At 40.6% G+C, this 15,108-nt stretch overlaps 1 protein-coding gene across 2 annotated transcripts in view; it reads left to right on the forward strand.

Annotated features, from left to right (window-relative positions):
* dcc (DCC netrin 1 receptor) overlaps positions 1-15,108 on the forward strand; it is a 372,740-nt gene that overhangs the window by 346,668 nt on the left and 10,964 nt on the right. For both annotated transcript variants that reach the window (XM_085413367.1, XM_085413368.1), the window contains exon 28: positions 465-613. In XM_085413367.1, coding sequence (XP_085269493.1) covers positions 465-613 — 149 coding nt within the window. The remainder of the gene's footprint in view (positions 1-464; positions 614-15,108) is intronic.

Raw genomic sequence — 15,108 nt, forward strand, 5'->3', positions numbered from 1 at the left:
AGATGACAATTCAACAAGGTCAGCGTGCATATCCATCTCTGTTTGCAAGAACCAGCAGTTGTCACCCATCCTGCCCGGATTATACTTTCCCTGATATAGTTTTTTCCAAACAGATGGATTTTCCCTCTATATCTTGATAAAAACCTTCCCCCATCCTCATCGCTGACATCACCCACATTTGGTGGAAAACAACTTAAAATGAGAATGTAAAACAGGCTGTATACAGTGACATTCTAGCACTCATTAGCTGATGCGCTTTCAGTACAACATCGACAAGCACAGCATTCATTAGGTTCAGTTCAGTCATCCTAGTTGTTGTTGGAACATCACTTAAAAAAGTGGACACTACACGAAAAACATTTTCAAATTTGATGTCAGCAAGTAAAAGTTGAAAAAAAAAAACCAACAACCCCAAATCCCAGGAGCAAACACTTGTTGAAAAAAAACTTCATCTGTGTCTCCAGGTGCGAGCCTCCCGAAGCCCCAGGTGAAGACGGCCTCTCTGGGTCAGGCCGGTAAGGCTCGCTCTCCCCTGCTGCCTGTCTCAGTGCCCACGGCGCCGGACTTACCAGAAGAGGGAGGAACAAAACCCGCGGAGGATTCAGCTGCCAACGTAAGTCTGCATTGTGAACATGTTGTAGCGGGCGTTGCTGATTGATGTTTTGCACTACACCAACATCACAGAGGCGAGTGTCCTTGTTACACATTGTTTCTGTGGGCCTTTAGTCATAGAAACAATGAATGTCTTTGTCTTTATGTTAAATTCAGTTGCAGCATTGATTTAAAACTGTTTAGACAGCTGTGTGTTCTATGTGTTGTTATAGAAACCATGAATCACAAATAGTTACTCCAGCAATTGGTTGTATCAACTGGTGTTCTGCTGCTCAGAACTGTTTGAGGTCATCTACTGAAAAATCCTCTTAGAGGTTTCTTTGAATTACTGATTTTGGTCCTTACTGTTCCTAAATATCTTTTGGAGGAACCTTTGAGAAAAGATGGATACACAACCCCCTCATGAAAAAAAGAGGCCTAGGAGTGGCTAAAAGTTAATGTAAACTGCTAAAATATTGTGCTAAAAATACTCCATGAAAACCTACACTTTTGAAGAATACATTTAAAATATTATAAGTTATATCTGCGCTTCAAATCTTTTTTTCCGAGGTGTATCCTTATATTTAACAACGTTATACTGCAAAGCTCATATTTTTTACAGAACAGTATTGTTATTTTACTGTTGTTGTAGATTAGAGGAAGTTCAGTGTAAAGTAATAGTTAAAAGCTATCAAACCTAGCAACCTGGAATTTTACAGCAACTTTTTAACAGTGTAATGCCAGATTCAGGTGCCAGTTTCTCCTATACTACTTCAAGTAATATTTTATTGTTTCTGTGGTAGTGATTTGTTTGAAATTGACTGAAGTAACTTCTTTGAAAGATTAAATATTACAAGCCAGTTATTTTAAATGAGCTGTAGTTTCAGTATAGTAATGTGGTATATAGTAGCGGCAGCTGCAGTAAAAGTAGTATGGATTTGATATTTGGCATCTAGGCTCCATGAGGAAATACATACCTCAGCAGGGAGTGAGCAGAGAATCGGGAGCGATGATAATAACTTCCCCCCCTAGGGGAATGTTGACTCAGAGCCTACAGGTGGATGTTTGCAGAGGTAGTTTTTGAAATGCTACGTGCACAGCATCAGCAGTGAGTGGCAGCAAAGCTCTCAGATGAGCTGAGTGAGCAGAGCGCCGACCGCTTCGGTGCTTCAGCATGTGAAGTAGGTGTGACTGATATGTACTGATATGCACTTTGCACATCATGTCCTACCTATATTTTACACTCCACCCCTCCGCTCACAATCGCTACATATTTCTTATTTTCTCATTTGTATTCTGTATCTGTCAGTAGTTGGCATAAACCCCTTTTGTGTGTATCTATTTTTTATATTTCTGCGCCACTGTTTTTTGCCCTATATGGCACAACAACAAATTCCTCGTTTGTTTACAATAAAAGTGATTCTGATGTTTCATTGTGGAGAAAAGCACATTTATGACAACAAGTACAATGTGTCATCAATATTATCATTACAGAGACTGTAAATTGCAATAGAGCTGATATCTTCACATAGTTTAGGAAAGAAACTGAATTCAGGGTACGTCGATGAGGAGATGCTGAAACTGTTTATGGGGATTTCGCTAGAACTCCTAAAATGACATTAAAACTGCAGTGAAATAGCTTCATAGCAAGTTAATAGTCTACACAGTACAGCAGCGTCATTTTTAGCAGTTTGTAACCACAAAAATTTAGCGTAATTTCTTGCTTTTGTGGAGATCTTCAACCTTCTCAGAGTGCATCAACAGCCAATATAATGTGCCGTTAAAATGAACAGTAAGACAGTAACAGTAAGATTAAATAAACTAAGCACATATGTAAACTTGCACTATTTCTCCTATAGAACAGCAGCCGCATGGCGTCTTGCTATAGTAGACGTAATAAAAATGTGCTTGCAGAGGTTCTCTGTTGCCTATCTTCTGGTCCACACCGACATCACAGCGTCTTCTTCAAATAACGGGAGGTTTGTGCAGGGTTATTGTGTCCTGAGTGTGTTTCTTAACTATTGCAGACAGGAAGTGTCAGTAATGTTCACAGATTGACAAATAATTATATAAAGTTCACATAGTAAAACGGTGACAGAATCCCTTAAAATTAATCAGTGAAATGTGATGAGTAAGTAATAGTTAGCACAATTAGCACTGAAAAAAAGGACACGCCTTCAATGTAACAACAATAAAAGTTTGAGTCAGATGATCACATTTAATGTAATTGATTTCATTTAAAGTGTTTCTATTATCTTAACCTTAACTGCTATATTCATGTAATTATGTATTCATCCAAGCTTCTTATTTTCTCTTGATACGGCACAATAACACTTAATTAAAATGCACTGATGAAAGATACACATTCAATAATAAATTAATTCCTAAAATAGGAAATTATAGAGTACAACATATGAATGATAATTTGTGGTAAAGCACAACTTGTGTAGTTGTGCTTTGCTTTATTAGACATAAAAAATGTGGTTGCTGGTGTTCTCTGTTGCCTTCAGATCTGATATTGGTCCACACCGACATGATAACGTCACCACATCTGATCTGGTGACTCCTGAGAGCATTTGACTTCAGTTAACTCATGGTCATGTTCAAGAAAGCAGTTATTTGGGTTTTTTTTTAACTTGATGGCATGCTCCATTATTCTGCTGAAAAGAGGTCTTAAAGGCATGGACATGGTCAGCAAGAATACTCAACCCAAAATATCCCCCACACAATTACACAACCAGCAGCAACCTGAAAACAAAAAGCAAGCTACAGGATGGTATGTAGCAAACAACAAAACATGTTTCTGAGATAGTTCTAATCCAATAGACACCACAACAACAAATACAGTTGAATAGAAGTAGTTATGAGCAATAGAGTCACCCATTCTGCAGATGTGAAGGAGGCAACTATCCATAGAAACCAAAGCTGTGAATCTTTAAAGTTTCATGGTTTACCATGGAAGTCTGTGGTGTGGCCTATAGTGGAACTGCAGTTCTTAGCATTTCTGCACTGGCTTTTTTTAGGCCTGAAAATTGCAGCTTGATTCAAAAGTCAGTTACTGTCCTCCATCAAGTGTGTGTTTAATATGGGAATGCCATTCATACTGGAAGGTGCAAACAAGCTTATTCTAATTAACTTCTGATTTGACTACTCAATGATTAGATGATCTGATTTGATGAGTCAATTACGAAAGAAACTTCTTGATGCATTCTCAATCATCCAGGAAAGTAAATCTCCAAAAGTTGAATCTGTTCATCTGGACGTAGCGTTGTTTACGAAAGAAACTCACCTCAAAAACTGTAAAAATTAGCTTTGTTTATTGTTCATCATTTTAAAATAAAGGGGGGTGGGGGGGTCTTGCAAACCTTCAGATAATCCTTCATGATCCACCTAATCCCCGCGTACAGACAGAGGCTGAAGCTCTCCAAACCTGTCGTGAGGACTAAAAAACTGTGGAGCAACGAGGCTGTGGAGGAGCTTCGCACGTGTTTGGAGACCACAGACTGGGACACATTGAAGGCTGCTTCTAACAGCTTGGACGAGTTTACGGACACTGTCACCTCCTATATCCACTTCTGTGAGGACAGCATTGTGCCATCACGCACCAGGGTGAGTTATAACAATGACAAACCCTGGTTTACTCCTAAACTCAAAAAGCTGTGGCTGGAAAAGAGAAAGGCGTTCAGAAGCGGAGACAGGGACTGCTACAGAGAGGCCAAGTACAGGTTCACTAAAGAAGTGGACATTGCTAAACATCAGCACTCTGAGAAGATGCAGCAGCAGATCTCAGAGAATGACTCGGCCTCTGTGTGGAAAGGTTTTAGGAATATCACCAACTACAAGCCTAAAACCCCCCACTCCACTGACGACTTGCTCTTGGCCAACACCCTTAACGACTTTTACTGCCGTTTTGACGAGCCATCAGGCAGCCTTCACACCTCCAACGGCCCCAACAATAGAGACACTTTGGACACTAATTCCCCCACCTCTCCCCCCTCCATAGAGCCATCACCACCTTCAAACTGTTCACCTACAACACCCCCCTCCTCACCCCACACAAAAGAGGATTTCACACCACCTCCTCCCACCACAACTCTTCATATTCATGAAGCAGATGTGAGGAAGCAGTTTAAGAATCTGAATGCTCGGAAAGCTCCCGGCCCAGACGGCGTGTCTCCTGCCACCCTCAGACACTGTGCAAACGAGCTGGCCCCAGTGTTTTCTGGCATTTTCAACTCCTCACTGCAGGCATGTCATGTGCCTGCCTGCTTCAAGTCCTCCACCATAATCCCTGTCCCCAAGAAACCTAGGATCACTGGACTAAATGACTACAGACCCGTGGCTCTGACATCTGTGGTCATCAAGTCTTTTGAGCGCCTAGTTCTCTCCCATCTCAGGACCCTCACGGCCCCCCTCCTGGACCCCCTGCAGTTTGCATATAGAGCCAACAGGTCTGTAGACGACGCCATCAACATGGCCCTACACTTCATCCTGCAGCATCTGGACTCCCCAGGAACCTACGCCAGGATCCTGTTTGTGGACTTCAGCTCTGCCTTCAACACCATCCTTCCAGACCATCTCCGAGACAAGCTTTCCCAGATGAATGTGCCTGATCCCATCTGCCGGTGGATCACTGACTTCCTGACGGACAGGAAGCAGCATGTGAGGCTGGGAAAGAATGTCTCGGACTCCCGGACCATCAGCACCGGCTCCCCTCAGGGCTGTGTTCTTTCTCCTCTGCTCTTCTCCCTGTACACCAACTGCTGCACCTCCACCCACCAGTCTGTCAAGCTAATCAAATTTGCAGATGACACCACCGTTATTGGACTCATCTCGGACGGGGACGAGTCTGCCTACAGGAGGGAGGTTGAACGTCTGGTGTCCTGGTGCAGCCACAACAACCTGGTGCTGAATGCCCAGAAGACAGTGGAGATTATTGTGGACTTCAGTAAGCACACAGCTCCACTCCCCCCCCCATCATCCTGACTGACACCCCCATCACCTCTGTGGACTCATTCCGCTTCCTGGGTACCACCATCACCCAGGACCTGAAGTGGGAGCCCACCATCACCTCCGTCATCAAGAAAGCCCAGCAGAGGATGTACTTCCTGAGGCAGCTGAAGAAATTCAACCTGCCAACACGGACGATGATGCAGTTCTACACTGCAATCATCGAGTCCATCCTCACCTCCTCCATCACCGTGTGGTACGCTGGAGCCACTATCAGGGACAAACAGAGACTGCAGCGTGTTGTGCGCTCTGCTGAGAAGGTGATTGGCTGCAGACTCCCATCTCTGCAGGACCTGTACACCTCCAGGACATTGTGGCGTGCAGCTCGGATCTCAGCTGACCCTTCTCACCCTGGACACAGTCTGTTTGACCTGCTCCCCTCAGGCAGGAGGCTCCGGTCCATTCGCACCAGAACCTCTCGCCATAAGAACAGTTTCTTCCCCTCTGCTGTTGGACACATGAACAATAACCATATGACTGTACCCGCCACTAACACATGACCCTACGCTGTGTTCACTGCATCATTCCATGATTGGCACTGATCACCACCTGCACTCATGTATATATCTTTCAACGTAGCACTCTTAATTCTTATTCTCATGTATATATCTCATGTATATCTCATGCACATATCTTTCCACGTAGCACTTTGAATTCTTATCCCTACTTTTATTTTTTTCCATGTCTATTTAAGTGCTATTTATGACACTATGTTTGCACTGAAGCACCGCAGCAATTTCCTAATGTTGTAAACCTGCTCAACATTTGGCAATAAACCCCATTCTGATTCTGATTCTGATTCTGATAACCAGAAACGTGTTGTAAAACCAAGGCACACAGAAAGAAAAATAGAACGTAAGGTTCACAGAGGTTGGAATAAACAGACATTCTCACACAGGTGGCGATTTGTCACTACACCTGTTTCCTTCCCTCCAGCGTGTCGGTGGCCTTTCAGCTGTGGAATAAAACAGTGTTCATTAGTGAGTGAAACTGACGAGGGGGGGGGGAGAGAAATGGAAGGGGAAAAGAAGAAGAGCAGGGGAAAAGGAAAGAGAGAGCCTCTGTGAGAAATGGGTGTAATAACAGAAAATAGAGGAGAAAATAGAAGAATATAAAAGCAAGCAGGGGTTTATGGTGAGGTTGAGGTGGTAAAGGAAGAAAGAGGGTGAAGGAAGTTAGATGGAGGATATATTAGGAAAGTGAAAGAAGGGGCAAAGAAAGGCTTAAAGGGCATGAAATGAAAAATACAATGGTGGAGGCATTCGAATGAGGAAAGGATAATTGTCAGAGAAAGAGGGAGTAATAAGAGATAAAGGGGTGACAGGGAGGAAGAGAAATTAAAATTGAGTAAACAGAACAGCAAGGAGAAGGTGGACTTGGAAGAGAAAATGGGGTTGAAGGAGGGCACAAAGGAGGAAAAGGAGAAAGAAGATGACTAAAATCACAGTACAGGATGAGAAAGGAGAGGTAGATGAAGGAGAAGTTATAGAGAGAGACTCGGGAGTAAGCATGGTGACAGATGGGGAGGCTGATGGAGAGGAGAAGAGTGAAGGAAGGAAGGGAAGAGGAGAAGCAGAAAGATAAATGACAAGAGATGATGTGGAGAGACGTTGGACGTCGGGACTTGTTAAATATTCATATGTGACTCAAAGACAATAGGACAGGAATGGGGAGGGGGGGTTTCCACAGCAACAGGAAAAGAGGAGAGAGGCCAGAGGAAGAAAAGAGGAGAAGAGAGGAGAGAGAGGTGAGGGAGGTAAAATGAAGGAAAGATTAGAAGACCAGGAGAAAAGAGGACAATATGTGGAAGGGAGGGGGACAGGGGAAAGAGATGGTTACCACGACAACAAGGGGAGAGGGATGCTGTAATAAGGGAAGGGAGAAGCAGGACAGAGAAAAGGAGAGAAGTTGGGAGGTTATAGAGGAAAGGAAATAAAGACTGGATGATAAAGATGAGAGCAAATCAGCAGAGAAGCTGATAAGGACGAGTGGAGAAAATGAATTGGAAGTATGGGAGGAAGGGAGGGTGGGATAGAGAGAGGGAGGGAGAGGTCTTAAAGGTCAGCAGGTCTGTCCCTTCATCTGCTGCTCTATCTCTGTAATTGATCTAGTCTTTTCCCATCAGCCCCCTGGCCTATCCATCAAACACACACACACACACACACACACACACACACACACACACACACACACAGCTAGTTAATAGACTGTGACACAGGGTGAGTGACTAATGTCAGTACAGCACAATGGTGCTTTTATTATATTGTTATACCTGCAAACTATCATAGAAAGAAGGGGAGCAGAATTAAATTGGACTTCTATAATGTTTTTGGCCTCAAGCACATTTTTCTATTGAAAACACAACTCCTAGAAAAATAAGCCCGCATCATTCTTTAAATCAGCTATACATAATTTGGTTTTAAGGTATTTTCAGCAGCGTGTTTTCTCTCCAGCCTTCCATGTGTGTATATTTAAATCCTGAGGCAGGCAGAGCAGCACCAAGCGGGCATCAATGAAAAGAGACATTGTATTAAATCAGAATCAGCAAGAAGGGGAAAAGTGGCTTGTACTAAAAGCAACAATGGTAGCCAGAAGCAGCTTAAATAGTGTTTGTGATTTACCAATTAAAATCAGCTGAGCCATCAGCCATGAGACTGACCTTCTGGATTGCCAGACCTATTGCCAGGCTTTTTGTATATACCCACAATGTGTAAGATACTAACAAGATAATTACTATATCTGGAAAAATATGAAAATTGAATTTCGACTTCCCATTCCTGAGAACTGGATCTAAAACAAATATTCTGTTTTTCTTTTTATATATTCATTCTGATATCTGATTCTGATATTGTCTTTTCAAAAGTATTAACAACTTTGCTGTCATAATTTGGGTTATATTATTATTTCCTTAGAGGCAAAGATCACTGCAAATCTGTACCAAGCTTTGATGATGATGAAGATGATGAAGATGCCCTGTTACAGGATGACAACGCTTCTATGCATAAAACACCTGGGCTTACTGAATCATTTGATGCAGGTGCTGTGACCTTCATTATCACTGGATTGCAATCCAAATGAAACACCTATAGGATATTTTAAATCAACTTGTTAGAGTTTTCCTCCAAGATCATCATCAAAACTTAACATGAGGGGAATCTTTAGAAAAAAAAGTGCCAGGACTAGGAGAATCAAGGCATATTTAAGCTTTTCTAGTGCTAGAACTGATTTTGACCTCCCTGAAAAAACCCCGTTCACAGCAGTGCTTCTCTGCTGGGTGCCTGTCAGTGCAAGAGAAACCACAGAAAAAACTAAAGGCTAAGAATTCCAGCGTACCCCAAGATATTAGGATGAAAACACCTTACTAAGACACTTCATGTTGGTATTTCCTCAAATTTGTCTCCAGGAACTAAATGGAATTCAGTGAAATGTTTGTTGAAGTGACAGGAACAGGACTCTTTGTACCTTTGTATGAGTGTCTGTGCTGGCCTCAGTGTGATCTGGACAGCAGGCCGCAGATGGTCCATGGACATCAAAATGAACCAAGTGGCCTCTAACCTCAACCATCAAAGACATCCTCAGACTCCTTATTCTTCGAGTTTTATTCACTCTGAGTGTAGAGTTCGGAATTTTAGACTTTCTGAAAGTCGGAAACGCTTACTGAACATATACATTACTATCAACTCACTGAAGTGACATCTTATCCCCACTTCTTCCTGTTTGAGCATCTCTGCTTCTATTCATATAAAAAAAATGATAGAAAGAAGTAGACAAATCAAGATCTACAGAAAGTAACACTTTCCCAGGCTACCACCTGGCCTTAAATATTCCCAACACATTTTTACCTTCTAACACCTGCCCAGCATGTTATTGTGGACTTTTTATCCATGAAATGAAAATGATTTGCAAATGCTATAAACACATATTTTATTCAAAATAGGGGACAGAAACGATATCCAGTGTTTAAACAGAGAAAAGAGAAATATTAGCTCATGTAATTTCAGTATCTCTGGTAACATGTCATCTTGACCCTATGCCTACAGGGCGAACCATTTCTCACTCATCATCGATAACTCCACAGTTTTCCCTTCTTCTCAGGTTAAGAGCCTTGGTGTCACATTAGACAGTTCATTTTCCTACAAGTCTCACATCAGGAATCTCACCCGTTCTGCCTATTTCCATCTACGCAACATTAACAGATTACGTCCTTCTCTTTACACACAGTCCACGTCCATTCTTGTCCACGGTCTTGTTACCTCCCGTATTGACTACTGCAATTCTCTTTTGCATGGTCTCCCCCAAAAATCCCTCCATAAGCTTCAACTGGTTCACAACTCTGCTGCTCGCATTATCACCAGAACCCCGTCCTACCAGCACATCACCCCTGTTCTTCAGGAACTTCACTTCTTCTGCTCACCTTCAAGGCCATTCATAACCTCGCACCTCCTTACGTTTCTGACCTGTTAAGCACTACCTTTCCTGCCCGCTCACTTCGATCTTCTTCTGTCCAGCTTGTTGTGCCTTATTTTGGCCTCACCACCACAGGAAGCAGAGCTTTTAGCTGCTCTGCTCCCAGGCTGTGGAGCTCTACCACCAGATATAAGAAACATTGGTTCTCTCCCCCAGTTTAAATCTCAACTCAAAACCCATCAGTTCAAATCTGTATATTCACTGTTTGTTAATTATATCCTGTGCTTTTGTTTTATTGTTCTTCATAGTGTCATTGTTATATTATGTGTTTTTATCTATTGTACAGTGTCCTTGGGTGACTTGAAAGGCGCTTTATAAATAAAATGTATTATTATTATTATTATTATTATTATTATTATTATTATTATTATTGTTGTTGTTGTTGTTATTGTTGTTGTTGTTGTTGTTGTATTATGTGTATGTGTTAGTCCCCGTAGGGAAATTACTCCTCTGCATTTAACCCATTCACCCATTATTATTATTAAAGCATCTCTTCATCCTAAATAGCTCATGTTTTGACACTTTGCTCATCCAGCTGGCCACAGAACAACCTCACCAGGCAGTTATTGGGCGTAAACATTTAGTAGCATCTAATCTCAATGCGAATATAAGTATATGCAGTCCAGGCTTTTTGAATTTGTCCTTCACAATCTGTTCATAATCACTCCCAATTCACTATAATGCAATGCATCTTGCTTTACAGATGCCACAATGGGCATGAAAGCTGATGGTGAAGGTGCAAAATGATTAAAAGAAAACTTCTTGATTTGCTTCTGACTGTTGAGTGAACTATTTAATGTCCTGTGGGGAGAGAAAATAAGTCAACAAAGAGGTGATACCACTCAGACCCACATTTTCTTACTAACAGCTTATTCAGTATTTCTGGCATTTGTTCAATGCAGCAGAAAGTCTGTCGATCAGTCCCTTTGTATTCAGCTCTGTTAAATGGCACCACGCCTCTTTGCATCTTTATGTCTCCTCCAAGTCGCTCAGAACTATGAGACATTTAACGCGTTACGCATTTCATTGCTAACTTGTAGGAAAGAAAGAGTGGGATACTTGGACAGATGGAGACACGTAACCACATTTATCTAAGTTAGTGTGAAACAAGGTTTGCATGTGCTCTGCTTGCTCTGCTGTGTCGGGATGAATCCCTGACAGAGCACAGAGGAGTTTCATTCAAGGTCAACAGGATATCAGAGGGAAACATAGAGTATCGATGGGCGTTTTATCCCATCGATGAAGCATTTACTGACTCGTTGAAACTGCTGTTACAGGTCAACAAATGAGATCAAAAGGTCACTGGGTTTTTTAAGGATTTTTTTACACCCGCTTGTGATTTATATAGAAGAATTTTCTGCCCATGTGAAGTGGGCAATCTACAGCAGTGTGGAGTTCTGAGATGAGCTTTTCTCATTTGAAATAAAAGTGGAAGGCCACAAGGTCACACTCCCCATGTGTTACACTGACAAAAGACAACCTTACAAGTGCAGTGTGTCCTTCCTTTTCCTTAATGTGAATCCACAACAGGTCTTTATGTCTAGAGCGAGCAAGAGAGATTTATGTCACCTGCTCAACAGCTATGAAGGAGAGATTAAAAATGAACAGAACCTGGTGAAGGAGGTTTTTTAAGCCTGTTTTTACAAAAAAAACATAATTTAAATGCTAATTTTAACCAAAATGTGTTTTAAATTAGATGGAAAATTGTCTTCAGGGGAAGCTACATGAGCCACTAGATTAAATTATACTGGCAGACATACATGCCAAAGTGCATATAAAGGACAATGTAGAACAATAGACAATAGAAAAATGGGCCTGGTAGAAGCCAAGAGTATTACAAGGTGAAGTAGCATTGGATATCTCCCAAATTATCTGGAGAAACTAAAACAATGCATGAATAAACTAAAAGTATCCTAAAGTATTCATTGATTGGGCTCGTAATTAGCATTATTGGCATGCTGCATTCAGTATAATTTGAAAGAACAGTTTATCATGTTTTTCAAATCATTAAAAACAGTTTTAGACACCAATTTATTGTCTGAGTTGAACAACAAGAGACATATTTTGCATATTGAGTAAATTTGATCAACAGAACTGGGCTTGATCTTTCCTTTTCCGTCCTGGAGGGTCCTTCTACTTGGATCAAGCTTGTCATAGTTATTAAATGCCATTATGAAGACGAAGGTTGCCAAGCTTGGCACAGTCAGTACAGCAAAATCCGTGATATAGCATAATTTTTGTTACTGAATGGAAGGATACGATTTTAGAATTGTGGAAGTACTTTTTCAGATCTCTTTGAGGCATCTCGATGGGGACAGACTTAATGTATCTGAAAAATATCCCAAATATTTTTGCTATACAGGGAGCCTATACAGTAGATGTTCAGTTTGGCCAAATAGCAGCGCTGTTTTAACTCTTCAAATCAACATGAAATAATCACAGGAAAGTGTTTAAACAGAGATTATTAACACATTTATATGTAAACGCATATTAGCCGCCTAGCTTAATCGTTTCTGCTGATTAAGGACCTTGGACTGTACTTCATACGTTTTTTTGCTCACTGCCGACTTTTGGGCTTTAAATATATTATCTCCCCCTGCTGGCAATGCAACTTCTTCGTGCGTGTCCATTTGATTTTTTTTTTTTTCTAATTTCTTGATTAATCAGCGATTATGTAATTCTCTTCCTGAAATATTTCAGTTACCCTAAAAATGCAGGATGTAAAACAAAATGAAAAATATCCATCAGGATGAAATAAATCAGTAAAAACACAAGGAAGCATGCAAGGACTTTAACCATCAGTGGATGTATTCCAGTTGCCCAGCAGCTCCCTGAAGGGTTGTCTACACACGAAGCAATCCACTTGCCCTGCATTACTTTTAATCTGACAGGTGGTCACTAGCAGATATTGCAGGTTCTGGTTGCCTAGGTAACTCTGTGATGTATTTACTACTCAAAGGAAGCTGTGAGCTGTGTAGGAACAAATGTACAATGACATTTCACTTCACTAACTGAGAAGCAAGATTCTTTACACGTTTGGCACTGCAGCTAATACTACACAGTAATAATTTGTAAAGAAGTGAAATCTGTGAATATGATGCATCTTTTAAGTAAAACTAATCCAATCACATTTACTAACAAGTTACTTACATTTCAGTAGTGTGTATGATGTAACTGCATCAGTCGTTGGCATCGAAAGTTTTTTCAAGGGATGTTTGCTTGACCAACTTTCCCCTTCTCAGAATGCAACTAATGAAAGATAAAATAAAGGATATGAGATATTACGCAATGATAACTTAAATTATTTCAGTTTATTAAAAAAATAAACATTACTGCAGCTTTCAGTGTAAATCGAATTCTCTATGCTTTGAAAACTCTGACATTCTGATGTCACAGGACTGTCAGTTAGGTGGTAACTGGTATACAGACTGCTGCTGCTGCTGCTGGTTGATATTTCTTTACTGCTGTTGATGTTTTAAATGGGGGCGGTATAAAAAATCTATATATGACTGGAGGGGGTGTTATCTTGTCCCGAGGCAGAAAACCAGTCGAAAGCTGACCCAACATGATCCATCTGTTCAGGTTAAAAGCTTTAACTGAACCAAACTCATGAGAGATGTTTAACTGTAGACCAGCAGGATTGATTCCCCCCTCAAAACAGGATAGCAATAATAATTAAAAAATATTTTTTAACTTAATCTGTATTTTTAAATATTGCCCACAAAGACTAATATTTTACATTTTACAAAAAATCATTGCCATTATGTTTATATTTTACATTACGGTGCCAAACATCCAGATTAGCATCATCAGGGTTGCAGATGGGTCGAGGTTAGAGGAAATCAGCGGATAATCTGACTTTTAAACCAAAACATGAGCACAAAAGTATAAGTTAGTATATTAAATATAACTCATATTAAAGCATTACTATCAATAACGGTGTAACCCAAAGTTTTCTTTATTATTTTATTGTGCTTGTAAGTAAACCACTTTTTTGTGTGTGTCAACACACAAATCAAACTTTTTATTTTTCGTCAGTAAGAACTATCTCAAAATTTAAGTGTTCACCTTAATTAGTCCCAGAATGAGCAGATTTAAAGTGATTGTACAATTTTTTTCACACAATATGGCTGCTTTCGAAGCTTTGGTGTCATATGTGTTATTAATCTAATAAATGTTGTATAAAAATATTTGAGAAAGCTTTCAGATTCTGCATCAATATGACCGAACACAAGCCCACAAAGTTGGACACCACCTCTGTTAAGCAGACCTGGTCATTTCTCCAATATTGTACAGAATTAGAATTAACAGTAAATTGGAAGATGACAGTATAGTCGCATGTTAGCAGTTAAGGGGATGATTACCTGATCTGATATCTTTCAAAATGTGTGTGAACAAGCGCATGATGGCACAGGCAACGACAATTTTTGAATACCTAATAAAAAGAGTGGTTGTTGGGGTTTTTTTGGCTGTGAAGGATTTTTAAATAGTCCTTGAGGATTTTCGACCCAGCAGTCCACTGACAGACTGACTGTGTGCAGCTGAAGGATTTTCAAGAGCATTGTTGTGCTCCACAGGAGGATCTGCAAGGTCACAAAGGAACCCCAAAAGTTTCTAAGAAACTAAAGTTCTCTATAACACAGAGGCTGATATTAACGTCAATGATTCCCCTGTCAGGGGAACAGAATGCACAACAATGGTGTGCATCACAGGGCTGGAAGGAGACAAAGAAATCTGTTGTCCATCTGCAGTTTGCTAAAGATTACATTGACTACTTGTATGTGGCTTAAGGGGGTCAATTCAGAAAGCCAAGCATATGCACTGGAGTTCTGCAGTCATATTTATATAGAGTCGCTGCCGTATAATGAAGGACTGACTGTGTACAACACTAATTCTTTACAAGTATATAAATTGAGGGTCTTGTACATTGACAACATTTTTCGATTAAAGTGTGAGAAATATCTCCACAGGGCCTTTATCGGTTTTCCACAGCACACTGAGGAGAATATTGAATTTTTTTTTTTCAGCTGCAAGGACAAA

Source organism: Rhamphochromis longiceps, linkage group LG7 (genome assembly GCF_057381845.1).
Source record: "Rhamphochromis longiceps isolate RC_006_pf linkage group LG7, R_longiceps_female_GT1.1, whole genome shotgun sequence".
Taxonomy (NCBI): Eukaryota; Metazoa; Chordata; class Actinopteri; order Cichliformes; family Cichlidae; genus Rhamphochromis; species Rhamphochromis longiceps.